At 42.1% G+C, this 26336-nt stretch overlaps 1 protein-coding gene across 2 annotated transcripts in view; it reads left to right on the top strand.

The window, feature by feature from the left end:
* The window catches only part of SH3BGRL2 (SH3 domain binding glutamate rich protein like 2), a 30445-nt gene extending 4762 nt beyond the window's left edge, over nt 1-25683 (top strand). For both annotated transcript variants that reach the window (XM_077926207.1, XM_077926206.1), the window contains exons 2-4: nt 9513-9698; nt 18731-18811; nt 19958-25683. In XM_077926207.1, the coding sequence (XP_077782333.1) occupies nt 9513-9698; nt 18731-18811; nt 19958-19972 (282 nt within the window). In that variant the 3' untranslated portion in view covers nt 19973-25683. The remainder of the gene's footprint in view (nt 1-9512; nt 9699-18730; nt 18812-19957) is intronic.
* Nucleotides 25684-26336: the final 653 nt, after the last annotated feature.

Here is a 26336-nt window from a genome sequence, read left to right as displayed (position 1 = left end):
GCAGTAGCTCTTCATTTGTGGAATTCTCTCCCCAGGGAAGTTTGTCTGGTGCCTTCATTTAGGTGCCAGGCAAAAATTTTCCTCTATAGCCTGGCCTTTGGCATTTAACTACCTGTAGCTTTTTAGAAGTGGGTGGGGTAAGATTTTTTAATGTGTTTCTCTTTCCTTTTAGTTTTAATGTATCTATGTGGGGTTTATTGTTTGCTTGTTTATTTGATTGTAAGTTGTTTTTGGTTCCCCTGAGCAAAAGAAAGCAACTAACAAATTTAATAAATAAGTAAACTTAGCTTGTATATCTTAGTCTGCATTCTTGCAACAGCACCAGTTTGGTATTAGTTTGATAATTTAAAGGTCCTAGGGCCAAGCAAACTATGTCACATTGAAAAATTAAATAAATTGTCAGTCATGTAGCAGTACTAAAATCAAATCAATATTTTTTCTGGCTTTGTGTTAGTGGTTCAAATGTCCTATATCTTTGCCTTGGTGTAATTGCTTTTTCATATAACCAGAGACAACTGCATATCCATTTCATCTTGTAATCCATTTATCTATTAGGACTGGTAATTCAGATTTCTGTAATTCTGCTAATTCTGGTATCTGAAAAGGTAATCTGATTGTAATTATTGATCCATAGATGTTCTTGAGCAGACTTACTGGAGAGCTTCTCTGTAGACCGTGCATTTCTGCTGGAAGACTTTTAGCTGTATAATATCTGTGTTCATTTCATCGGCACAAGGAAAGTGGAACCTCCTAATACAGCTTAGCATGATGCATATGCAGCGCTCAGTGGCTAAGTACTAATGGCCAATAACAATTATTTATCCACTTCAGGAGCCTGCTGTGTAAACATAGATTCTTTTCGGCACTTGTACAATGTACAGTCATTGAACACTCATAACAGAAGCCTTCCTCCTATTATTACTGTCAGTTATTAGCAGCTGACTTATATTGTAGTAATGCAACACCAACATATTTCGGTTTTGTCACTTTTTTTTTTTTAAAAAAGGGTGCAGATGCTTTCTGTGTATGACAGAGGTGGGGAATCTTTTATAGCCCAGTGGACCAGATTGTTATCTCCTCTACCTCCCACAGGCCAAGTTTGACAGGTGGGTAGAGCTGCCCACCTGTCAACCCTTGATGTCACAATTAGATATAATTGTGACCCTTTTTTTTTTTTTTTTTTTTTGCTGTAGGGCTCTTAAGGAAAACTCAGAATATTATCTCCCTCTGCGCTTAGAAAATGGCTTTACAGGTGCCTACAAACACACAGTCAGCCAAACCCTGCCCTTACCTGCCCCACATCGGGCATCATAACAAGACAGGTGTGGGCAGGTAGGCATGGCTTGGCTGAACTGGCCTCATGGGCCTATTTAGGCCTGCAGACTGGAGGCCTCCCTGTTACGTATGGCGTAAAAGCTAGGGTACTGCAAGAGATGGGTTGCTTAGGGCACCCTGGAGTACAAGAAGTGCTAACCTTGTTTTTCCAGCAGAACTTGAGATATGCAGGTGGAACTCCCATGATATATTGCAGCGCAGTTCTGCTGGTGAAGAGGTGCTGACAGGGCTGGCAAAACCAGGGTGGAATCATGGGGGAGGATCACGACTGCACCCCCATTGGCTGCCAGCTTTTTACACCAGGAATTTCTTCCCATTGGCTTCAGTGGGAGCGGGAGAAACAAAACAAAGTCTTGCCATAGTGGCACAACGTAGCAAAAGATAAGGTGTTGTTCAACACCCAGTTGCATCACACCACCAATTGTATATGAACCCTGCATAGGGAGATAACACATCAGATAAGAAGGTGCAGTGCATCCCGGGGCCATATATCTCTGGCTCCAAGTCGCACATACCTAGAGCTCACAAAGGAATGTCCTGGTTTTCAGGGAGGGGAACTATGGAGAAGGGAGCACATTACCTAACAAGGGGGCTTTTCTGTGCACATTGCTAGCGCTTCCCCTACTAGAACCCTGATAGGTACTCTGCCACGAGAGGATCAGCCTCCACTCTGTTCCAACAAAGTGAGTTCCCAGGAGAGAGTACCCCACGTGGGTAAACAAGGGAAGAGGGGAAACCACTGTTTTAGTGGATAACTGCTGCAGCCATCTACCACTTCCTTTGCCATATACAAATACTTGGTTCCTCCTCTCAGGCTTTGCTCAAGGGCCAGGCCTTCCACTCCAGCCATTGCCACTGCTGCCCAATTTCAGAGTTCACCACCACTGATGATGTTTAATAAAGCCGGAACAATTCCAGCTGTGTCTCTGTTCCTGTGATGGTCAGCAGATAGGGTCCTACCACCCTTCCCACTGTAATGTACTTCAAGTGTTAGCATCCAGGGACAGAGGGTTCTTCCCTTGCTTGCTGAAGACCCTGTGCTTGTTGATGGTCCTTGTACAGGATGGTGAGGGGAGCAACCCCAGAAAGTCATTGCCCTTCTGGCACCCTCCCCTCTTCCTTCCAGCAACTTGTGTTACGGTTGTATCTCCAGCTGTTGGACCAGGAGAAGCGGAGGGGTTTGGGTGCATAGCAAGGTGATCCCAAGAGGCACCAGCAATTCTAATGTGAATGAACATGTGTGGCTAGATTGGATGGTGAGGCCTAAGTGAAAGCTGCCATGATGCCCTACAGTCACCATTTGCCGGTCACTCCGGCTATGTCATTGCTGAGGCTCAAGCCTTATTTAATCCCTCCCAACCTCAATTATATTCTAAGGGGAAGAGCAAGGGTGAACTCACTGTCTCCTGGATGCTCTCCTTACACTTCCTTGAGCCCTCTGCCTTATGTGTTGGGGGCTAAACTTTTGCAGTAGGGTGCCTGCTGTATTCAAATTGGCTCCTTATGTGTTTTGAAACCCCAACCAAGCCCAGACTTGCTTTGGCACTTGATTGCTGCTGTTACGTGCCTCTGCTGCTTGTTTGTGTGGCTCTGTCCATTCTTTTGAAACGCATGGGATGCCTTTGCAGGAATTTGTACACAAGGAAGTGCTGTGTGTGTGTGAGAGAGAGAGTACTGAAAATTAGCAATCTGATGCATGTTTACTTGTTAGGAAAACCAACAAAAAATGTATTGTAGCATCTCAATTTATTTTAGTATAAGCCTTCATGCATCTGATGAAATACACTCCGGCACACACACTTATACAGTATGTCATAACCAATGTGTCAGCCTTTGAGGTGGGATAAGGAACCCAGGACCCTCCAGATGCTGTTGAAGAACAGTTCCCACTAACCCTGAACATGTTGGTTGAGGCAGATGGGATTTGGAGACCCACAACATCTGGATGATTGCAGCAAATTCCTTGTGTTTGCTTCAAGGCATCCTTCCCCTTACAAAATACCAACATTGCTACATCTCTGAAACTTGTTACTTGGAAATAGGACCCAATGGATCTTGCATTCACTGAGGCTTGCACTCCCAAATAAGTGTGTGTTTAGGATTGCAGCTTAAATTTCTATTATTATTATTATTATTATTATTATTATTATTATTATTATTATTATATATTTTAGCTAATCTGTGCCTGTGGCTTTTTGTATTAGAAAATCAATGGAGCAACAAACTTTTAAGATGGGATAGGCATTGATAACGCTGATGAAATGTTGGACTTGATTTTGTCCAGCAGTGGTTCATCTTTTATTGCATCAAATGCAGACGTTTCCTCAAAGCCAGCAACAATGAGAAGCTGTTTCTGCACATGAAATGCATCCCCTCTGAGAACCTCTCTTCCACTTCTTCTCCCAACCCCGCTACCACAGAAAATAGGTTTCTCTTATTTCCAAGTGTGCCTCACTGATCATGTGGCGAGTGATTTCATTTCTGGTAGCACTTATTTGGAAGATGAGGGAAAGGAGGGTAACTGAATCTCCTTCTTGGCAATTTGCGCTGTCAGAAATAGCAGTGCCAAGCATCTATCTGGCTTGGAGAGGTACAACCCACTTCACCACACAAGCTTTTTGGGATCAAGTGTGCTGCCTCTGTATTCCCCCCCCCCCCCATTATTGCCTTTCATTGTTGAAAAACAATATCTGAATTTGATCATTCTCTGCGGGTTTGAAAAAGAAAACATTCAGTGCAATGGCAATGTCAGACAATTGGAATGCTTTCTCTGGTTTCTGATGGTGAGACATGAATGCAGTTGGAGAAGGCATCTTCTGCCTAAAAGGTGGCCTCATACTCTACTGATCTTGGCATTCTGTTGAAGAGGGTCTCCTACAGAAAGCATCTCATTTATGCACTGTACAGGAATTGGGCCTTAAGTGTGGCTCCTACCCTTTGGAACTTCCTCCTGTTATATATCAGACAGGCCCCATCTCTATTGCTCCTTTGGCATCTGTTGAAGACCTTCCTTTTCCATCAAGCCTCTTAAATAGAAATTTTTATCCTAGTTTGCATCTGCTGTACTGGATTTGATTTTTTTTTATTCATATAGAATCATTTTTAAATGCCAAAGTTTTTTGTTGTTTTACCATGAAATCGCTTTAAGGTATTTTATGGGGGGAAACCTCTCAGATCCATGCTTTCTAGACACAGGGCAAGCAGAAGTGTGGACAAGCCCTTAAATGGAATCAAATGAATAAAGCATCCCTTCATTTCCATGCTGGTTGAATACACATTTGACGTTCCAGATTTGTATGTGCCTGTTCTTTCACCGAATAAAATTAGTTTTGCTGGAGTTATAAGTCCTTGCTCATTACTTCCTTGGAAGTGTGAAGGAAATAAAGCAACCCTTTTTGGGAATGTACGGCTGGAAGTTTTCCATCTTAACTTGTTGACACCTGTCTGGCGACTGCACATTTTTGTGTGCCTAAAACTGCTTAATACGGTGTTGACATTTGTTTAGCCGACTCTTGTTATCTATCTGCTGATTCTGCCTTTGGGCTAAGCTGCTGAATAAATTTGCTCCGACGTGCAGAAATGCTAGTCCTGTGTTCCCTACCAGTTGATGAGCTAATTGTCTCTGTTGAAAGGGGGAGTGTAAGCTCTGCTTGTGAACCAGCTGACAAATAACATATTTCAGAGGTTACTGCATTTTGCTTTGTCCATTGGCATTAATGCATTCACCGAGCTGAGCTTTCCCCATTTACAATCAAAATGTGTGTGTGTGTGTGTGTGTGTGTGTAGCATTTAGCAAGTGCAAATCTTCCCCCCTTCCTATATTAGAAGTTTGGAATGATGCATTTCAGTTTTATTATTTTGGTCACTTTAAAGGCACTGGAACAAAAGGTGCACTCTGTATATTAATTACTTGTATATGAATGTTAATGTGGATTAACTAGGCACATGCAGCTGACCTGCAAGTATTTGGCTTGCTAGTTTGACACAGGATAGTCAGTCTAGTTTCTCATGCTCCCATTGGCTTTCATGCCTCCTTGATACCTTCTGCCAAAGTTGACCAGTCATCAGAGCTGCTGTGCCTCTCTGTTCCCATCCTGCCAAGAACACAGTTCTGCACAAGAGTTTTCCCTAGCCCATCTTTCCCACTAATCCACCAGATGAGTGGAGTATAAATAAAATTATTATTATTATTATTATTATTATTATTATTATTATTTCCTCGTCTCTTTAGACTCATTTGTCCTGAGGCCCTTTCCTGCCACTGCATGTAAACAGCAGATTATTTTCCTCATCTCCCTACTATATGTTCTCTATATTTCATCCCCATGGCCTATCTATTCCCTTTACTTCAGCTACCCCTCTTCTAGGGTCTCTCAGTCTTCTATGCATCCTGGATTGAGAGTAAAAGGTAAAGGGACCCCTGACCATTAGGTACAGTCATGGCCAACTCTGGGGTTGTGGCGCTCATACACCATCAAATTTGAAACAACCAAATGCACTCCTTTCATGGGGTGTATACACACTACCCACATCAGCAGGGAAATGTAGCTTTTTCACCTCCCTGGGTCTACAGGTAGTGGAGTAGACTTGCATAGCCACCTTTTTAAAAATACGATGATGTGTACACAGCATATGCTTGTAGTTTTTGAAGCAACCCTGAACTCTCTTACGTTCGTAATCCTCTCTTTTACTTGGTCAGCATTGCTGGTTCTTGACTACATCTCTCCTCCTGCTGCTGAGATTGACAATCTGTTCCTAGTAGATAGATGTATATAATATGTGTAACATGGTGCACAGTGAAAAACACATGGCATTGTTGTAAATGCAGTAGTGTATCTCCTGTGAGGTTTTCCTTCCTAGCCAAAGTTTCCTTCGCAGAAGTTGTACTTCTTCACAACAGTCTGTCAATCAACTGCTCCCCTTCCAGCAATTAGAACGTTTGCAAACAACCCAGGCAAAGATTGTAGCTGATAGTTAAAATGATATTAAAAGTGGCTATTATGTGTCACTGTCTCAATAACTCCACAATTCTACAGTTCTATGATTTTATGAAGTAGTGTGGTAACCCACTATTTTAGGAAATACTGGACTACAGGATAACACTTATTAAATATAATTGTGCTAACAAGTGAAAAAAGGGATTGTATGAGTATGCGTATTATTATTGTGTATGCATTTAATTATATATAATTAACTGCATACATGTAATAAAATATAATCCCCCCCCACACTTGTTAACACAGTTACGGTATATTTAATAAGAGTTGTCTTCTAGTCAAGCAAATCCATGGTCTGTACACCCTTTTTTTTGCTAAGATTACAGGTTTGAGCATAGAAAAATGTAATTTTCACAAAACAGAATGTTAGGTTAAAGGAATTAACGTTGAGTATAGTCAACATTCTGGATGTCATCTGGTGAACCTGCATTTTTTGAAATTGAGGAAATACACATCTGCTGTATTTTTGAGGAGGACTGATGCGCCTGTTATCTTGCAAGCAAAACACAAACTCATACCAGTGATTCTAGATGTGAGCAATATAATGTATATGTATAACATTGCAATAACTCCTAGGCTGCATTGTTATGCTCATGGACCAAAATGCAATTTACATCTGAGTAAGCAAATACTGGTATATGTTGCCATTTATTGTAGTGCACTATATTGTGCTTCTATCTTTGCCATTTTTCCGACTGGAGATACGAGTGGAAAACACTCACCAGATTGTGCTTTATGGATTACTTGCTGTGGATAACCCATCTGTAAATCTCCATTTTCTGTCTTCTGAACAGTCATTAACAATGTATGTGCATACAGACATGTCCTTCATGAATTGTCATTACTAAAAACATTTCCCACTTACAACAGCCAAGAGTCAAAGGAAGGATGTAAAAGGCACATAGCAGGCATTAAGAGAGCCTCAATGCTATATTTTTTAAAGAGGCAAAAGGATTGCACTGTGTTATAAGGACTAGACAGATTGTGCCAGCTTGATTAGAGGGCAGTGCATCAAACAGCGATCTTTGCAAAAATTAACCTCCCACTGCTGGTTTTTTTTTTTTTTAATGTTTAAAAACTGGAGAGCATATTGCATGATAACATTCTCTCATCTCCCCACGCCCCAAATGTGTGGCACATTAGAAGTTAATTGAACATCTGCCTGGAGAAGCCAGCAGCTCTCCTGTGATGTACATAATGATGCGGTTGCCATGGCAAATAGCCACCGAATCACTGATTTTCGCCTTTCTCAGGCCCCCAGCGGGGCTTCTTAACAGAGTATTGCTCAGATGATCCTAGCATATGTCTCAGCTGAGTCAATGGCCTGCTGGAGAAATGGTTTTTATTGGCTGTTGCCTAATTTCCCTCCATAACATCAACCCTTTCCCTTGAATTCAAGTTTAATTATTTGTAAGGAAACAAGAGAACCTGCCCTTTTCAGTTGAGGTGTCAACAGAGGCAAATTGGTAGCTTCATGTAACCCTAGAAAGCTAGAAAGCGATGACAAGGCCACTTAACCCACCCTGCGCTTTAAGAGTAATCCAGAATAAAATTGCTTTGGAGTGAAGTTTGTGCAACCTATTGCGTCCAGAAATTCTATAGGTTCACAGAATAGTAAGATATTCAGGCATAGCCCATTGGAAACATTCTTCAGTTTCCAGTGAGGGGCTTCAATGCAAATACAAAAATTGGACATCTTCAACCTGTTTTTAAAAGAAAAAAAATCTAATTTCAATCAGTTTAGCAATGAAAAAAGCTCTTGTATACCAAACATATTGTTGGCAACCATCTGTCTCAAGAGACAATGGAGTGTGCGTCTGGGGGTGAAGTCAAATTGCTGCTTTAGCAGCATGCAAGGTTGCATGGGGTGCAAGGTCCTGGGTTGCCCAGATAACAAGACCCCCCTCTTAGCCTTTCTGCTGTGGTCCAAAGGAAGGCAGAGCAATAAGTTTGTCACCAGCTTGGCTGCTGGAGTTGCCGGAAGGAGGCGTACAAGGTGCTATCCAATCATCTTAGCGATTCCACTCTGGATTTGTTTAGTGTTTACTCCTTAGCCTTTTCTCTGGGAGATACTCTTTTTTTAATATCATAATGATTGTAATCCTGTTGAGTCAGCTTAGAGGTGGCAGGCTTGGGGATTTTTGTCTTTCTCCTCATCACAACCCCGCAAGGTAGGCTAAGCTGAGAGGCAGAAGATCACACATCATGAATCCATATTCAAATAACAAAGATGCCTTGTGTTGCTTCCTTCAGTTCGGCAGTGACGGAAGCTGTACTCTTCTCTTTTATCAAAGCATATTAAGGCCCAGGCAAGATGCTAGTTGCGTTATCTGGAACTTAGACAGGATAAGGTGAACAGTTTACTATGCTCTAGTGATTTATTCCCTGAGGGAACCAACAGAAACAAAAAATTAGAAAGCTGGCGCAGCCAGTTAATAAGACACCCACGGCTGCGTCAAGCACATCTGCCTGCCTTATGTAATGAGGTTGCAGACAGAGAGTCCCGAGTGCTGACACTATACTGAACTAAATCCCAAATACCATTCGTTCATATCTTGAGTCTGAGTGTGGCTCCATCTTGTCTGCCTCTCTTCACCCCTAGCTACATCAAGTGGAAGTATATGGTGATCTACTCATTGTTCAGATAGGTTAGCTAAGCCGTACTGGCTGGCGCTAATGGGCGCTGTAGTCCAAAGTATTTTCAAGGCATGATGAAGGTGTCTTCAAGGCACCAGGCTGATGGGTTAGTCCTGCTCAGTGCCTCCCTTGTTGTCACATGGCTTAGGTCAGCTTCTCTGAATTTGGATGTAGCAGGGAGACTTTTCTGCTTGTGTCTAAACCTGCCCATTGATTCAGAGAATAAAAAACCTGTGGGGAAAAATAGAATTTAAAATTGGCCATGGGAATGAAAGGCTGCATTCTTGGGTTCAATAGTTGCACTTAAGAGACCTGCATCGACAAGAACATTTTTTGCCTCCCAGTTCTACCATCATGGGGTTGTGATTGGGGGGGTGTGTGCAGGAAATCCATCACACTTAAAAGCTCTGTTGCTAGAAATCAATTGTACTGCATGTCTTCAAAGTAATTTTATCCCACTAACTTGGTTTGCATAGTGTCTTAGCAAACAACTAAGTTGCATCCTGATTTTGTTTTGTTCCCCCTGCCCCCCCCCAATCCCAGATAAAGAAGAGGCAGCAAGACATTGTACGATTTCTGGAAGCCAACAAGATCAACTTTGAAGAGGTGGATATCACCATGTCGGAGGAGCAAAGGCGATGGATGTATAAAAACATTCCTCAAGACAAGCAGCCTGCACAAGGCAACCCGCTCCCACCCCAGATTTTCAATGATGATCAGTACTGTGGAGTAAGTAACTTTTGAAGCTTCTACCTTTCTCACCTGTGTTAGCTTTGGCCATCCTCATCTTTGTGAACTGCATAAGCACCACTGGTTTTTCCTGACAACTCAAAAATCGAGAGAATGACCATAGTGGTACTTTGTTGTTGTTCCCATCCTGCATTGGTAGATAGCATGGCAATGAGAAATACCCTATGCAGAATGGTCAGGGCTAATGCTCAACTTTTGATCTGTTTTTTGGTATTTCCTACACTAACAATTCTGTATTTGGATCCTAAATGTTTGATCATCTTTGTCTTGGAGCCATTTGCATGCTGCTTTGGGAAATTTCTAGGGCAGATTATTGACTCATTCCATTATTCAGTATCATCATCAAAAAGTCATTAAAAAGAATATTAAAATTGTTTGTTATTTCTGGTACCAGGGTTGTTTTTCTTCTGTATCCGAAAGGTTTGGGTTACTTTCTAGCCTATTGCTTATTGCAGGTAGAGGCAAACTTGGCCCTCCAGATGTTTTGGGACTACAACTCCCATGATCCCTAGCTAACAGACCCAGTGGTCAGGGATAATGGGAACTGCAGTCCCAAAACATCTGGAGGGCCCAGTTTGCCTATGCCTGGCTTATTGGCGACGTGTTAGTTTTAATTCCTAAGCAAGATTTTTTTGGAAGGCTTTTTCATACAAAATTTGTCAGTGAAATTCTATTCAGTATTGATCCAGAGCAGATTCCAATGTATAGTTAGCAGAGTGAAAACTTAAACACTTCACAGGATTCCTAAAAAATAGGTCAGAGTCAATTGATATTTCATCCAGCAGAGCTTTACTGCTACTGAAGTCAAGTGAGCATAATGGTCACAAATCCAGTATTCAGGATTGGCACTGTCCATAAAAAATCCAGTTGCAGCAGACTTAACTTAAACTTACATTAAATTATAATAAGTCTAAACCTTAACACTGTATACAGAACACTACACCAGAGGTAAAAGAGATAGAAAGAGAAAGTGAAGCCCAGACTCATTCTGGCCTATTACAGTGGTACCTCAGAAATTGAATGGAATCCATTCCGGAAGTCTGTTCGACTTCCAAAATGTTCAGAAACCAAGGCGTGGCATCCAATCGGCTGCAGAAAGCTCCTGCAGCCAATTGGATGCTGTGTTGGGCATTCGGGTTCCAAAGAACGTTCACAAACCAGCACAGTCACTTCCGGGTTTGGGGCGTTTGGGAGCCGAAACGTTTTACTTGCAAGGCGTTCAGGATCCAAGGTATGACTGTATTATAGTCAGCATGAGTTTAACAGAAAAAGATAAGAGAACCAGTTTAAGCCAGCTGTATTCAGCTTCCCTGAAGAAATACCGTATTTTTCCCTCTATAACACGCAGATTTTTTCTCCTAAAAAGGAAGGGGAAATGTCTGTGCGTGTTATAGAGCGAATGTGTGGTCCCTGGAGCCAAAAAATCAAGCAAAAGTCAAATCGCGAGTCATGGAGAAGGGAAACCTGAAAAGAGGAAGTGGCAGCTTTCCTGCATTCTGCCTCAGGGTCTTACTGCCCACCCTCCTCTGTTTCGTTGCTGTGTTTGCTCAAACGGAACAAAGAGCAGGGAAAGCCCCTCCCCTCCAGGCAAGCACAGTGTCGTTCTTTCTAATTCCTCTCTGTGCTCCGGTGCTGCTGGGGGAGAGGGAGAGAGAGTGGGGGAGGGAGAGGGAGAGGGGGGGGGAGGGAGAGAGAGAGAGAGAGAGAGAGAGAGAGAGAGAGATATGGCTGGCTTGGGGGGGGAACTTTTGCCTTTCTTTCCTCCCACCCGTTAAATCCCTCTCCAGCATTCTTAGCCAGCTGCTTCTCTGCACACCCCTCTCATGTCCCTTCTTTGTTTTTCCTTCGCTCCCCACTTAAAATGTGGTTACAAAGCATAGATCAACATGGATCCTCAGGATCTTTGCATTGGGTCACCCCAAATTCACCATCAGATCACATAGCATGTCCATGGCTACAGCCTGCACCAAAAAAATCACGCACCCACTGTTGCCTGGGGCTGCAATGGTGCAAAAACGTGGTTACAAAGCATGGATCCACAGGAATTCTCAGGATTTTTGCATTGGGTCACCCCAAATTCACCATCAGATCACATGTCTGTGGCCACAGCATGAAGCACAAAAATGATACATCCACTGTTTCATTCAGAATGTTTTTTCCCTTGTTTTCCTCCTCTAAAAACGATGTGCGTGTTATGGTCAGGTGCGTGTTATAGAGCGAAAAATACGGTAACCCAAACATCACGAACCTTCTGCTTGTTTCTTTCACACAGAGAGGCTTCCAGAACCCTTTTGAATAAAATAGAATAGGAAAGATCTCTACACATCAGATCAATACTTTCTGCACTAAGAAATGCCAACTGGCAAAACTGTGGTCCTGAAGTGGTTTCGTTCTGCAAATGTTTTAACACTTACCTTGTATGAGTATCACACACATGCAACCTCTTTGTTGATAATGACTTCATTATCCCGCTCACAAGGACTTGGCAGTAACTGGGCTATGGGATGTGTATTTGAACAGAAGACTCATCTGACCCTGCAGTTCATCCTTAGATGAAAGGATTGTGGACTCAAGGAGATCCAGCACTTAAATAAATGCAGAAAAGTGCACAAATCACTCATTATGACCCTCTCTCTCTCTCTCTCTCTCTCTCTCTCTCTCTCTCTCTCTGTGTGTGTGTGTGTGTGTGTGTGTTTTGGGGTGCGGTTGGGGAAGGACAGGATTGTTGAAAAGATCTTAAGGCCTAACCTTCAAAGCACGACCAAAACCATCCGTGTGTGTGTGTGAGCTGGGTTTTTTGTTGTTGTTATTGGGGGTTGGAGCTAATCTTACTAGTGTTTGTGCAGTAGTTGCTGTGTCCCCATTGGATTATGATTGATCAGCAGAGTTGACCCCAGGCTTGTGGGGCGTGCCTAAACACCCACAATCCTTGGACTGAGCCAACATCTGGAAATACCCTTGCACTATTATTTAATGCCAACATAATGGGGCGATTCTGTTAATATATCTGAGTTCCCAGCATCTGCTTTAATCTCTTTCTAGTTGCTTGATTGTGCTGTCTTTGCAATTAAGTGTAATGAGCACCTGAGCTTTGAAAATTGATAATTGAAAACGGGAGCCTCAGTCTTGTGATGGTGGGGTCATGAGTGATCTAAATCTGATTTACCAAGTATTATTGGTGGTTCTGACTGTCCTTGGAAAGCAGCCAAGCTCTGCCCTTTCTTGTTTTATATTCAGTGCAGTCTGTGCTTGACAACCTGTTAACTATTTCTGCAATTATGGGAGCTTTCTTTGCCTTTCTGTATGTTTTCAGATGTTGTGGAGAAGGGTGAAGCAAACCTCTTTGCATATTTTCTCAATTGTTGAGCAAGGACCCTGAAGATGGGTTTTTGCTGAAGATTTTTCTGCAGATATAAGAGTAAAAAGGAACATCCCCTCCCCCATGTTCATCATTTTGCCTCTTCATTTCTCCCTGTGCATCCTCATCAGTATCAGTTTTGATGTATCACCTGCTTTTCACCCTAGGGTGCCAGGGAGGGTCACAACAATTTAAAATACAACATTAAAAACAAATTATATAATTACAGTGTGTGCATGTGCATGCATGATTAAAAGAGAGAGACATAAAATCATGCTCTGATACATGCTTTGAACACTGAGCTCAAAGGTGATAGTTTTACCTTTTAAAGCTTGTCACTGTTCTATGTACTTATGCAGTTCCTGCACACACACATACACACAAAATCTGCAAGGCATGATTGAGAAATCCTTTCAAAGTGGCTTAATGATCTGTCTCTTCTGGCAGACAGCCATGGTAATTTAGTTACTGCAAGGAGATGCAAAACTATACTTCATTTATCAGGGATGCTTCCTGGGTGACATTTTAAAGACAGCAGGTGTACTCTCAAGTCACCCGCAAATGTGTGTAAATGTGATGTGAAAATGAAAACACTCAGCACAATAAGCTGGGTTTCTCTATTAGGTGAGGACCAGAATTCTGCTCTTGAAAATGCCAAGGAAGGAACTGTTGCTTCAGTAGGGATGCTGTTATACCTGAATGCTCATTCATGGATGTTCCTTTTGTAGTTCTTGCATATAGACCTGTGGCCTGCCAGATAGTGCTGGGCTGCAATGCAACTCCCATCATCCTTGGCCATGCTGGGTGCAGCTAATGGGAGCTGGAGTCCAGTAACACCTGGAGGACCACAGGTTCCCCCACCACTTATGCTAGGTAAGTCAGTAGGTCCATCTCTCAAATTGCAAAGGGGGACAGAGAAGATGGACAAGGGAACTGAGGCTGAAAGCAGTTTGCTTAAGGCAAACCAATGAGTTCATGGCAGAAGTAAGATTGAAAGCCAGAGAGTTTCTGATTTTTGTAGCTCAGTCTCTCATCCACTTTGCCATATCAGCACAGCTAAATGCTTCCTCAGCTAAATCCTGGGATTTGAGGGAATCTCCCCTTTGTGCAATTGCCTAAGGGAGCGGCTAAGGGAGCTGGGCATGTTTAGCCTGGAGAAGAGGAGGTTAAGGGGTGATATGATAGCCATGTTCAAATATATAAAAGGATGTCATATAGAGGAGGGAGAAAGGTTGTTTTCTGCTGCTCCAGAGAAGCGGACACGGAGCAATGGATCCAAACTACAAGAAAGAAGATTCCACCAAAACATTAGGAAGAACTTCCTGACAGTGAGAGCTGTTCGACAGTGGAATTTGCTGCCAAGGAGTGTGGTGGAGTCTCCTTCTTTGGAGGTCTTTAAGCAGAGGCTTGACAACCATATGTCAGGAGTGCTCTGATGGTGTTTCCTGCTTGGCAGGGGGTTGGACTCGATGGCCCTTGTGGTCTATTCCAATTCTATGATTCAATCATTTTAATTAAAAGGAAGCCTTCTTGTTTTGATGCTGTGCAGTGATAACAGGATCTAAGTACAACTTTTCCATCCTGATATTCTGGGATCTTGGCTTCCACATATTAACTTCAGACAAACTTTGTTTGTAGCTCAAAACAAACCTGGACAACGCCTGCATGGTTCTGCCTAAAGGTGTTTGGCCCATTCGTTATGCTTTGGTGGGATCTCTGTGTGCTGGGGCTTGTAGAATTTGGGTCCTTCTGCAGATTTCACATCAAATACAGCTGTCTTACTTGCTGAACCCTACCTTCCTACTTATCAGAGTTGTAGGCAGGTAGGGTGGAGAACAGAATGAGGACAGTTCTTAGGACATGAAGCTCTTCATAGAATCATAGAGTCAGAAAGGAACACCCCCCTGCAATGCAGGAATCTTTTGCCCAAAAGGGGGCAAACCCTTGACACTGGAATAAAGAGACTTGTGCTCATCCCTCCCCCTATTTACATCAAAAACAAATCAGGATATTGCAAATTCCCAGCAAATACTTTCAAAAACCTTTGAGAGTTTTTGTGAATACTCAAAAAGAATGCTTACAAAACACTCGAGTTTCTTCCCAAGGCCGTTAGTGTCAGTTTTTAGAATCAAAACCATCGGGGCATCATTAATTAAAAAGCAAACAAGCACCCTTGCCTGTTGGGGATCCCTCCATCACATTATTTTGTGTATAATGTGATGCTTGCTTGGATAGAATAAAGAGAAATCACCACAACCTTCCTTACAAAATGGTTTCCTTTCATGTAAGAGATAGTGGTGGTATGTGCATGTTGGATACTTAAGACCTGCTTTTTTATTGGGGGTATTAGAAGTTCACTTAACATTCACTTGAAGGAGGGGCCCGGTTGAGGATATGTTACCCCCACTACAACCCTCCACCCAGCCCCTGGCAACAGTGCTGATGGAATGAAGTGGTTGGAATCTTCCAACAGCAGCATCGAAAATATTTTTCAGTCCATGAGCCATATGCCTTCATGGGCCACCTTCCAGGAGCATGCTAGGGGTGGGCAGAGCAGTGGGTGTGGCAATGCCATGAACAAGCCAGAGGTTTCTACACAAACATGCATATCTCCATCCTGCAGCCAAATAAGTGAGGTAAATTATCACAGTCGAAGGACACATTCCAGCCAAGCAAGAAACACTTGCAGGGAGGGCCTGGGGCAAGTTCATTGAAGGGGTTGACCTACCAAGAGTTCTGAGGTTCCACTGCAGCCTTCTGCTGTTGATCCTCTTAACTAGTCAGTTGCCTGAAGAAGATTTTCAACAGTTAAGTGAATGCACTTGATTACTGTATCCCATAAATTGACAGTACAATCCCCAAAGAATAGTATTTAACCATTGGGTAACCCCTTTGCCTTTTCAAAAGGCATGTGAGCTTTTTCTTCAGGGCAGTTTACAGCAGAATATCTTGCTTTCCTTTTAGATGTGTGGAACACAAATTGCTTCTTGTTGGCTGGACTCCAGTGAATTTTGCCTCTGTTGCCTTTTGGAATTCAGATGCCAGCCTGAGCCAAAGCTCATCAAACTTAGCCAAAGTTCCCCACCATATACCCCCCTGTTCATATGCTGCGTCTTGCAAGTAAAGTGGCACAGCTGTTTGGTCATTATGTGTGCAGGTTGCATTTCCCTGGCAAATTGTATAACGCTACTGCAGTGAATACTTCTTGAGCTCCCGGGGAGAAGCTAAACACATTCTCAAACTAATTTGCATGCTTTTAATGTAATTAGCAAAATAACTCGCACACCCTTTCCATTTGTGCTGCAGGTGGTACATCTCATTTGGTGGGCATATTTCACTTAATCTCATTTCCTTCAGGAGATGGTCTGAGAGCACATGATACAGCCACTTTGCAGAAGCTAAGCAGGGCTGGGTCTGGTCAGTGCCTGAATGGGAGACCTAGAAACCTCTTGTACACCACCTTCAGTTCCATGATGGAAGAAAGGTGGGATAGAAATGTGTGAAAATACATTATCAGTTCCATGTGCGAAAAGCCTAAGTCAGCGCTAGGAAAAAGTACCTGGAAAAACTATTAGAATTTGGCAAACATAATGAACTTAACTGGCTTCCTTTTTTTCCAAACGGTTTAAAACTTTCTCTTGCTTTAATATACCGTATATCTACAAATGTGATATTTTCTACTTATTTTTTAAAAATCCAAATAGAAAAAGTTTGGATTCTAACAAGGCATGCACAAAAGTGTTGACTGAGATCTGTTGAGAGGGTCGAGTGGTAATGCTAAACATGCTACTTTGCATTTATAAGAGCTGTGGATACATTATGCCCTTAATTCTTATAACAATCTTGTAAAGCAGATCAATGTTATTCCCTTATTGCAGAGAAGAGGCTGAAAGTAGGTTAATCTAAGGGCAAACTTTATGTGCAGAAGGCTCCCTTGCAATATGGTGCAAGAGTTGAGAAAATTTGTGGGACGGAATTAACCCTTTTCCTACCAGATGGTTCTTGCCAGGTCATTTTTAAACACTGTGTGCATGTATACAGCTGCACTCCAAAAGTAGAAGCAAGGTGGGAAATGACCTCTGGGACATTTGTAGGTGAGAAGAGTTGGGTGCAGGATTTTCAGATTTTTCTCTAGCATGTACCTCCTTTCTCCACCATCCCACATTCATGTTATCTCAGCAAAAACACAAGTTTGCACCATATAGCTCTATCCTAAAGCAAGGTTGTGGCTGAAGCAAGGTCTGAACAGGGGTTTCTTAAGTAAATGCTGGTGCTCCACCATTAAAGGGTTCCAGATTTTGGAACAGCTTCTCCAGGGTTGTATGCTCAGTCCTTTTACCGCCCAATTTTAGATATCTAGTGAGCTGGTCTTAGGTACAAATAGGGTTTCCTGAAAAAAGAGGATTGATGAGTTGCTGCAGGATGGAATTTTTAGCCCAAGTAGTCTGCACATGATCAGTAGTGAATGACGTGTCTTTTGTTTCTTTAAGCTTTTAACAACAAAGCCCCCATTCAGACCATAAGGCTCTTAGCAGAATGCTAAAGCAATAGGTTGCAAACAGAACTGAAGGGTGCCGTTTAAACACACACAGGGGTTTGTCAAAATATCAACTCCCAAAAGCAGTGCAGAGAGAGCTTTCATTTGTAATCCCACAGAATCTAATTGCTCCTTAAAGCCAGGAAGCCTTTATTGTCAATGAGACAGTGATATTAATTCTTTAAGAAGTCAAGGGGTTTGCTAGCTGGCTCTGAATATATTTCTTGATATTTCTGTAGGAAACAAATTAATCAGCTATCCCTTGCCCATTTGGGGGGGGGCAAGCTATGAGGTAAACCTACTATTGATTTATTGAACTTTTGTTTAGAAACCTGCCTTAGGAACAGGTGGCTCTTAGCTATACATTTTGGTGCCGCCTCAAGTTATGTTGCAATCTTGTACAAACTTGCTGGCCTGGGAGTAATCCCCATTTAACTCAATGGGTCCTACTTCTGAGTAGGCGTTCATAGGACTGAACTGTCAGGTTGTTTGCTTTCTTCTTCTTCTTTTTAAAAAAACTATTTAACATTTAGGCAATTTAACCAGAAATTGCAGCCTCTACTCCTTTTTTCATGTGAAACTTGAAACTAAGCCAATAGCTGAGAAAGCTGCAGAACCTGTTTCTGGGAGGTAGGCCTGAACTGTGTGTAGGCTGTGTACTGCGATGCTTTTTGGTGAAATGCCAGAGCTGTTTGCTTCTTACAATGAACATATGTAATTATATTACTGTGAATTATTAATCATTATCTCCGCTTCCACTCAGGGCAGTATGCTCGATGAACCAATGATCTGATTAAGTTCATCTGATAAACAGCTCTTTATGCTCCTTTGAATTGCTTTGATGGTGCCGATCATCAGGTGGAATGTGGCCTGGGTTTAACTAAATTTATTCTCTCCGCCTCCCTCCCTCTCTCTCCTTTTTCCATATCAATTACAAAGCAGGAGCGAGAACACACATTCTCAAATGATGGGTAAACTGGAATTATCCTTCCATTACTATTATAAAGTTATTCCTTTATATATCAGTAAGCATGATTATACTGCATCTCTGATACAATATCAGTGGGATGAAGCTCTAAAAATAACTTACCTTCCCCCCCCCTCCCTTCTCTCTAGGATTATGACTCATTTTTTGAAGCCAAGGAAAGCAACACCGTCTTTACGTTTCTTGGGTTGAAACCTAATTTGGCATCAAAGGTGAATATTTCATGATATGAGGCTTAATGTGATTCAGCTTGTAGTTTTCAATGTATATTTTCTTTCTGGAATAGACGGCGTGTTCTTTGATTTGAAAAATGAATAAAAGGGTATGGGATGTTTTTGGCAACATCATAGCTTGAACCTAAAATAAGCACAATTGGCTATTTTTTCATAATTTATAAACACTTAAAGTCACAATGTACTCAGTTAAATCCAAGTAGTGCAATTGATTTTTAATTCAGCTATTTTTAAATTTCTTTTCAAGTTTAGGGTTTGATACTAATAAAATATCAAAGAAATTGGTCCTCATTGAAACACGTGTATCTCCTACTATGTTGCAAACTTACTGGATTTCCTGGGAATATTGCCAAACCAGGTCACAGTTTGCTTTGTGTGTGACCTGGAGTCATAGCGGGTTCCTTTGGCGTCCTCTTAGTGAGCAGATAAAGCTTAGAGCCTATTCCCATGAGGCACCTTTCTGGGCTCTCTTAACTTGTTTGGCCCTATTGACCATTAGTGATAAAAAATTGGGATTGGCATAGGGGCAATTGAGGCTCAGCTACACAGACTATGATATGTAAGCCCTATTCATGCATTTCCTCCTCCACCCACTGTTAATCACATGGAAGAGGAAGCAGAGAGGATGACTGCAATTGCCCTCTCCTTTTATCCCATTCCCAGTCATTCTCCATTAAATGGTGGGTGACTCTGTACACCACTGCTGGGGAGCTATGGCCATGTACTACAATCCCCTTCATCCTGTTCCTTGGCCATGCATGCTGGGGCTGATGGGAGTTGTAGTTCAGCGACATCTGGAGGGCCAAAGCACAAGCCTGTTCTTCTCATGTAGGCTCCCCATGTGCTTTTGAAGGGTTCTAAAATGCACAGGGAGTCTGCATGAGCAGAGCAGGTGTTTCTCATTTTCTGTTTTCAACTCCTGCTGATAAAGTTTTTGTTTAAAATGCCTATTTGTCATGTCATTGCTGCAATTGTTTTTTTAAAAAATGTGTATTTTGATGCTTTATTATTTTAATGTTGTGTGTGGTTCGTCACTTTTGAGTAATTTTTATAAGGTAAAATAAGTGTTTGAAAAAAATAACTATATAATTGTTGGTTTGTTGTTTGTTTTTTTTAAAAAAACAGGAGTCGGAGCCTTAGAACAAGTTCCTTGAGGATTCAGCAAGCACATTGTCTGGGTGAATGAAATTCTTGATGTCCAGCACACAACAGCTTCTGTAGTGGATCACTGTGATGCACAAAAATATGCACCATTAATATTTTGTTTGACACTGAAAAGATGAAATAAGAGAGTGGCTACAAAAACTGTGTATATGGTGATGGTAAAATGGTAATGATGGGGGGGGGGTGTCCTTCCTTTTCCCCTTTTCTTTTTGCAAACATATCTGTGGTGGATGCTGGGTACCATTGACCCTAACAGCATCTGATGCCACATTTGAGACATTACTTCCATTCTGAAAGTGACAGGTGGGTGTGTTGAATCTGATTGTACAGTGAGCATTGTCAGAGTTTCAGATGTTTACTGCATTCTGAGCTGAGAGTTAATGGCAGGTGTAACCTGCTGTTCTTGAACACAGTTAAATGCTAAAGTCAGCAGCGTTGAGCTGCAAAGACACCACTCCAACAGAATATGTGCTAATTGTGCTATCTGTGCTGAAATGTGCTTATTGTGGTAGATGTGGCCTGGTATTCTCTTTCTACTTGGAGGGGGCAGCGAATCAAATCTCACATCTCCCCTGGTTGGTATTCAGCAGCCAGTTCTTAAAACAACAGCCATCTTGCATGTACTTCATAGCTTGCTTTGAGTTGCAACTTGATGGAAAAGAATTAGCTGGCAAGTAGATTCTAAAATGAGAAGCTGACAAAATGGACCTTACCTCTTGATGAGAACACCAGGCATGTCTGCCATTTTGAGCTACATTACATGCATTTGCCAAAAAAATGTTTTGTATGAATTATAGATTTCCCCCCACCTTACAAGCATTGATATTACTTAAAAACCCTATTGCTGTCAGTGAGATTAATTGTAGAACAAAGGTTAAAATCTGTAGTGTGCCATGTAATACAGTATAATCAGAGCCTGCAAAAGCATACAAGCCAGAACCTTAAGTAGATTAATAGTTCTATTGCCTTAAAAGTGGAAGGGTATTGGGGGGAGGGGTTTCCTAAATAAAGAAGCATTATATTTTTGCCTGTAAAATGTATTACTTTACATAATAGTGCTGAGTTGGACTGGTGTGTTTAGCATCTTCCAGTTCAGAGTCCCAAATAGCTATACTTGGCAGTACGGATAGCCTATTCTGTGAATCTGTGAGGCATCTAAATGAAAAGTGTGGGACCAAACAATAGCAGCACAATCCTATGCATGTCTACTCAGAAGTGAGTTAAATAGGTGCAAAGCATGGCAGCCTAGCTGGGTTTTAAAAGACCACTTATCAATTGAATATTTATTGTTTGAAATGTAAGCACCCCCTGGAAAATATAGATGCTCCTGATTTAAAGCTGGCATGAGGTGCACATAAGCCTGTCCCAGATCCAAGACAAAGTTCACAGTCAAGAGAAAGTTACTGATCTTACCAGTGGAAGAAGCTGGTTGTCTCTTGCTTGACTCTCGCTCATTTTAATGGGCGTTTGAGCATGACGAAAGCCCTCTTCAGGCATTCAGATTAAGCGTAAACATGTGGCGGAGGGCTGCAACGATGAACCCACCCTACCCAGTCACTGTTACCATTTGGAGAGTGAACGTATGAAACAGGGAGCTTCCTGTTGGTTCCATGTGCCACAGCCTTGACTTTCTAGCTTTCTGAAATGTGTAAAAAGCTCCCCAAAGTACAGGAGAGTCCCTGTTCCATCTGTTTCTCCCTCTCCAACACACAGGGAGCCATGAGAACAGGATCAGAGCTAGGGCACTCATCCCTGCAGTCTGCCTCACCTGTTTACACAGGATACGAAGACCTGAATACGGCTTTACTAGCTTTGGACTGGGGATAAAGGACTTCACATATTTCTTGTGGGAGCGAATATGTCACTTATAACCCCCATTTGCTAGGGCTTCCTTTTTAATTTTGATCAGGGCATGTTCCTTGTGTGCATATTGGATCCTCTGTATCAGGGCAATAGCATAGTTCAGGTGTTGGTCCTAAAAGTACTAAAGGAAAAGGAAAAGAGGAAGGTGCTATGGAATCTTTAATGATAAAATCACAGATGATTATAAAGCAGGCATAGGCAAACTCGGCCCTCCAGTTGTTTTGGGACTACAACTCCCATCATCCCTAGCTAATGGGACCAGGGATGATGGGAGTTGTAGTCCCAAAACATCTGGAGGGCTGAGTTTGGGGATGCTTGTTATAAAGTATTGTATATGAGCCCTATTTTGTTACTCATAGCTCAGGGAAGTTTTGAAAGCAGTTTTGTTGTTGTTGGGGGCAGAACAAGTCTGCTCTTCTGGGACGTGTGGGGATGGCAGCTTAAAAATCCACTGTGCTCTATCCATTCCACCAGGAGCCCTTGAGCAGCTCTTTGGAGTCTAGTTAATTTTAATTATAATGGCGTTTGCAATAAGCAGAAGGCACATTATTTAAGATGCCTTAATGGGTTTTATGTGGGGTGTGTGGGTGGGGGGAGTGTATTCTTAGAATGCAAGAATAGTTCAAAAGGTGCCCTGTTTTCATGCCTTTATCAGCTCTATAAATTCACTGGTGAATGCTATTTGATTTTTAATTCAGAGTTTGGCTTTCATTTTTATATTAAAATTTTGTAAGGTGCTTGAGTTCTTTCTGTTTTGTTTTCATTATATTGCAGCCTTCTGGTTTTCTTTTATGTAAAAGAACATTAGAATCCATTCCTTTCAGTTGGTGGTTAAAACCCCCACTAAACTCTCATTTATTTTTATCTCTTTCTTGTCCTGCCTGTTCTGTGGTTTCCCAGCCCCTCCTAGGATGTACTCTTATCAGGAAAATTAATATGGAAAATTAATCTATCTCCATGGGAAATATTCCAATAGTTTGAGACTAGCTTTGATCTGCATAAAAATATACCCCCCTCATGTGATCACCTGATATTATTTATTGTGATAAAAGGTATTTTTTTCCATGCGCAGTCACATCTGACAAAAAAAAAAAAAAATAGTTGTGTTCATAAAGTGGGCCACATCCTTTAAAAAGCATAAATCAGTGCAGCTCTGTTGGAGCAGAGTTTATCGTCACTTAAAAGCATGCCAGACTCAGGAGTCATCACCATGTTTCATAAAGTTGGGATACACTATGATTTGGAAGAAAAGGAATTGACCGAATTATCAAATTCTGGACCAGCCAGTTTTGCTGCAAGGATTAGCTTTGCCTAAGGCAGGGGTGGCTAGTCCATGACCCTATGGAATTAGCCCCAGCCGCTATGGCCAGGGATCAAGGATGCTGGAAATTGTATTCCCAACAGCAAAGCCACAGGTTCCTTATCTCTGGCATCAGATCTTAAGCAGATGTCCCCTTCCAATTTCTATATGGGATTAGCACTTGATGGAGGGAAAATGGGTCTCACTAATTGAGGTGTTCAACTCTACTTTTGAGCATAAAAGCTTGCTGCATCAGGTCAGTGTCTTATCTAGTCCAGCACCCTCTTCTCATAAGGGCCAATTGGATGCCTGTGGGAAGCCCCAGCAGCAGGACCTTAGCTTTCAGCATGTGAGAAGAAGGCAGGAGAAGGACAAGTGTGCTGACACTGTCTTTGTCCCCATCCCACCCTGGTCTCCAGGGGTAAACAGAGAACCTTTCTCCTGTGCAATGTGGGACCCTGCTCATGGTGGTGAAGCCCTAAACATGTAAGTGATCATTGGAAGAGGGTGTGTGTTGGATTAGGATATGTGACAGCTTCCCCGGTGTACCTTTTCTCTCATTGGGGAAGTGGAATGTCACTGTTTGCAGATCACACCCTTAGTTACTATTCAAAGCACTTGTGACATGTAAAGCGCTGCATCAATTTACACTGGGAGAAGGGAGTTGTCCGTTTCTCTCCCTTCTCTGTTGCAGTTCTCAAAATCCTTTTGCAATCCGTAAAAACCATCAAAAAGCTATAGCAGACCTGAGGGACTCTAAAACCGAGGCGTGGCTGTATGCCAAAGCAGTGAGAAGACCCATGTTACAAGTTGACCTTGGCTGCAACTAGTAGTTAAAGATGTTCTGCCCCTCCTCTTTCAATCCATCACCTTCTTTATCCCTTTTCATTCTTTAGATGGGTCCCCCTCCCCATGTTCTTTTTCTGGAGGATATGGGGATGATTGACAGGACTCCATGATATTTGCCTCCATGTTGCAAAAGTGGCTACACACATTCCGAGAAGTATTAATTTTGACCAGGAAAGCTGTCGGCACAAATGACAAAGAAATTAATGTTTATTTCCAGTGTTTACATTTGGATTTCATTTCTCAATGCAAGCCGCCTTTTGCCCCTGAGTGCAGGTACCAGAGGACAAGCTAGATGCTGGCGTGTATGACTTCCTTTTTCCTGTTACTGTTTCTGTGTGTGTTTTAAAGTGAAAACTGACAATTTGGAAACACAGCCGCTGCTACATGTATGTTTTTTTGTGTTCAGGTATCTGCTTGGAAGCAAAGTGAGAAGCCATCCTTGTATGGAGTTACAGTTCTCCTTAGTTTCTTAAAAGCTCTGTTGACACATGCATGCTCATTATTCCATGAGTGCAGCACTCGGTGGTGACTTGCGTCTGTGAAAGAGCCTTCGCGTCACAAGCAAAGCATAGATCTCACCCAACATCACTTCAAACACAATGTTGGGTCCCCCCCCCATGTAAGCACATTATATATTCAGCTGCAAGTAACCAAATGTTGAGTAACCAAGGTAATGTACATGAACAAGTCCTGCACAAATGGCTCTCATCCTTTCTCCTCTATGTTGTCTATGTCACTTTTTGCCAATGTTAGTCTTGTGCTTTTCTGATAAACCTTGTGTTGTAGAGGACCACCTATACATGTGCATGTAGCATTGTGGCACATCTGTTGAGCTATTTCACTGGCTGCTAGTTCAAGGCAGCAAACCAGATGTTTGGGAAAGGTCCTTTGGTTCGGCAAGTACAGTGCCACAAGCCAGCCCTAATGTTAAACCATAGTGCCATAGTTTCTGCAGACACTGTAGCATGCATTTCCCCCATTAACGCTCTGTTGGCTGTGCGCACGACTTGGTGGGCCAATTCAGGTGCGTTCTTGAGGCATGTATGGCTCATAGAGCTCAGATCTACCGAACACATCAATTCTTAAAAACAACAAGGACTCCTTAGGACATCTCACGGGAGCTTCCAAGGTTCCTAGCATGGTGCCTAATTGACAGTTGCTTGTCATGGGGAAGTTCAGTGAGTCCAGCACCTCCTGCGCTGGTGCTGAACAGGCAAGTCTGCACCTGCCAGATTTTGACTTCCTGCTCAGCTATTTGGCATATTGAACTCACTTAGAGCAAGAACTGGCAAACCTAGATCAGGCTCCTGTGTCTTCAATACCAGGCAGCAGGAAAAGATTCACTAACAGCCCTTGGAGTGATTGGAAGAAGCTGAGTGTGTGACATCTCCCTGCCACACATTTCATACCATGAATGGAAGCTTCTTTAAGGCAGGATATAGCAGCCCATCCAAGTATCCATTTCTCCCTGGCCTCTGCTTCCCCAAAGCCTGTTTCTTTTGTGCATTAAGGTATGGCACTGAATAACGTCAGACAAAGATTCCCATGTCTTCTGTTGTATAATATGACAGATGGAATCCTGTGTAATGTGTCTCAGGTGTACTGTGTTTAAAAATAAAAATAACTTTTATATTTAATGCTTAAATTGTCATATTAAACCTACATATGAAGAAGAGTATGGCTTGTGTGTGTTTGTCACATTCTGTTGGCATCTCTCATCTGTCCCTTAAAAGGCTGTGTCGTCTCTAAATGTGACCTCACAGAAACGGTTGTGGCCTCTCCTGTGTGTTTTGTAGACTTTGTAATTTGGTATCTCGTGCTAACAGAAAATACTTATTAGGAGCAAGTGCCATTAAAGAGAGGGGTTTGCTTTTGAGTAAACATGCGTATGATTGTGTTGTTCTGCTGCAAACCCAGAGCCACTTGTCAGAAATTGGCCCCATTGAAATCAGTGGGAGCTGCTTCTGGGTAGACTTGTCTAGGATTGCAGGAGTATATTTATTTAAGAGTACATCACTTTCTAAAACAAGCCACAGGAAGAAGAGTGTTTTAGACAGGCAAAAGCTTTCTTAGGAGAGCAGAGAAAAAGTAGCACCCAGTTGATTTCATGAGTTTGCAAAAAGGTATCTTGTGTGTGAAATTATTTTTGCAAAGCAGTCTAAAATAAGCTGCTATTGATAAACAATTTTTTAAAAAGATCTTTGGTGTTATTTTCAGATTTCCAGCTGGTGTCTTTGATTTATTCTGTGAAGCAAAACCAATGTTTGTGAGGAGTGAATCTCTCCTCTTTTTTTTAGCTTTCCAAATGTGAAATATTTCCCCTTTCCC

This window comes from Podarcis muralis, chromosome 3 (genome assembly GCF_964188315.1).
Source record: "Podarcis muralis chromosome 3, rPodMur119.hap1.1, whole genome shotgun sequence".
NCBI classification, from domain to species: domain Eukaryota; kingdom Metazoa; phylum Chordata; class Lepidosauria; order Squamata; family Lacertidae; genus Podarcis; species Podarcis muralis.
This window is presented reverse-complemented; position numbering and strand designations above follow the sequence as displayed.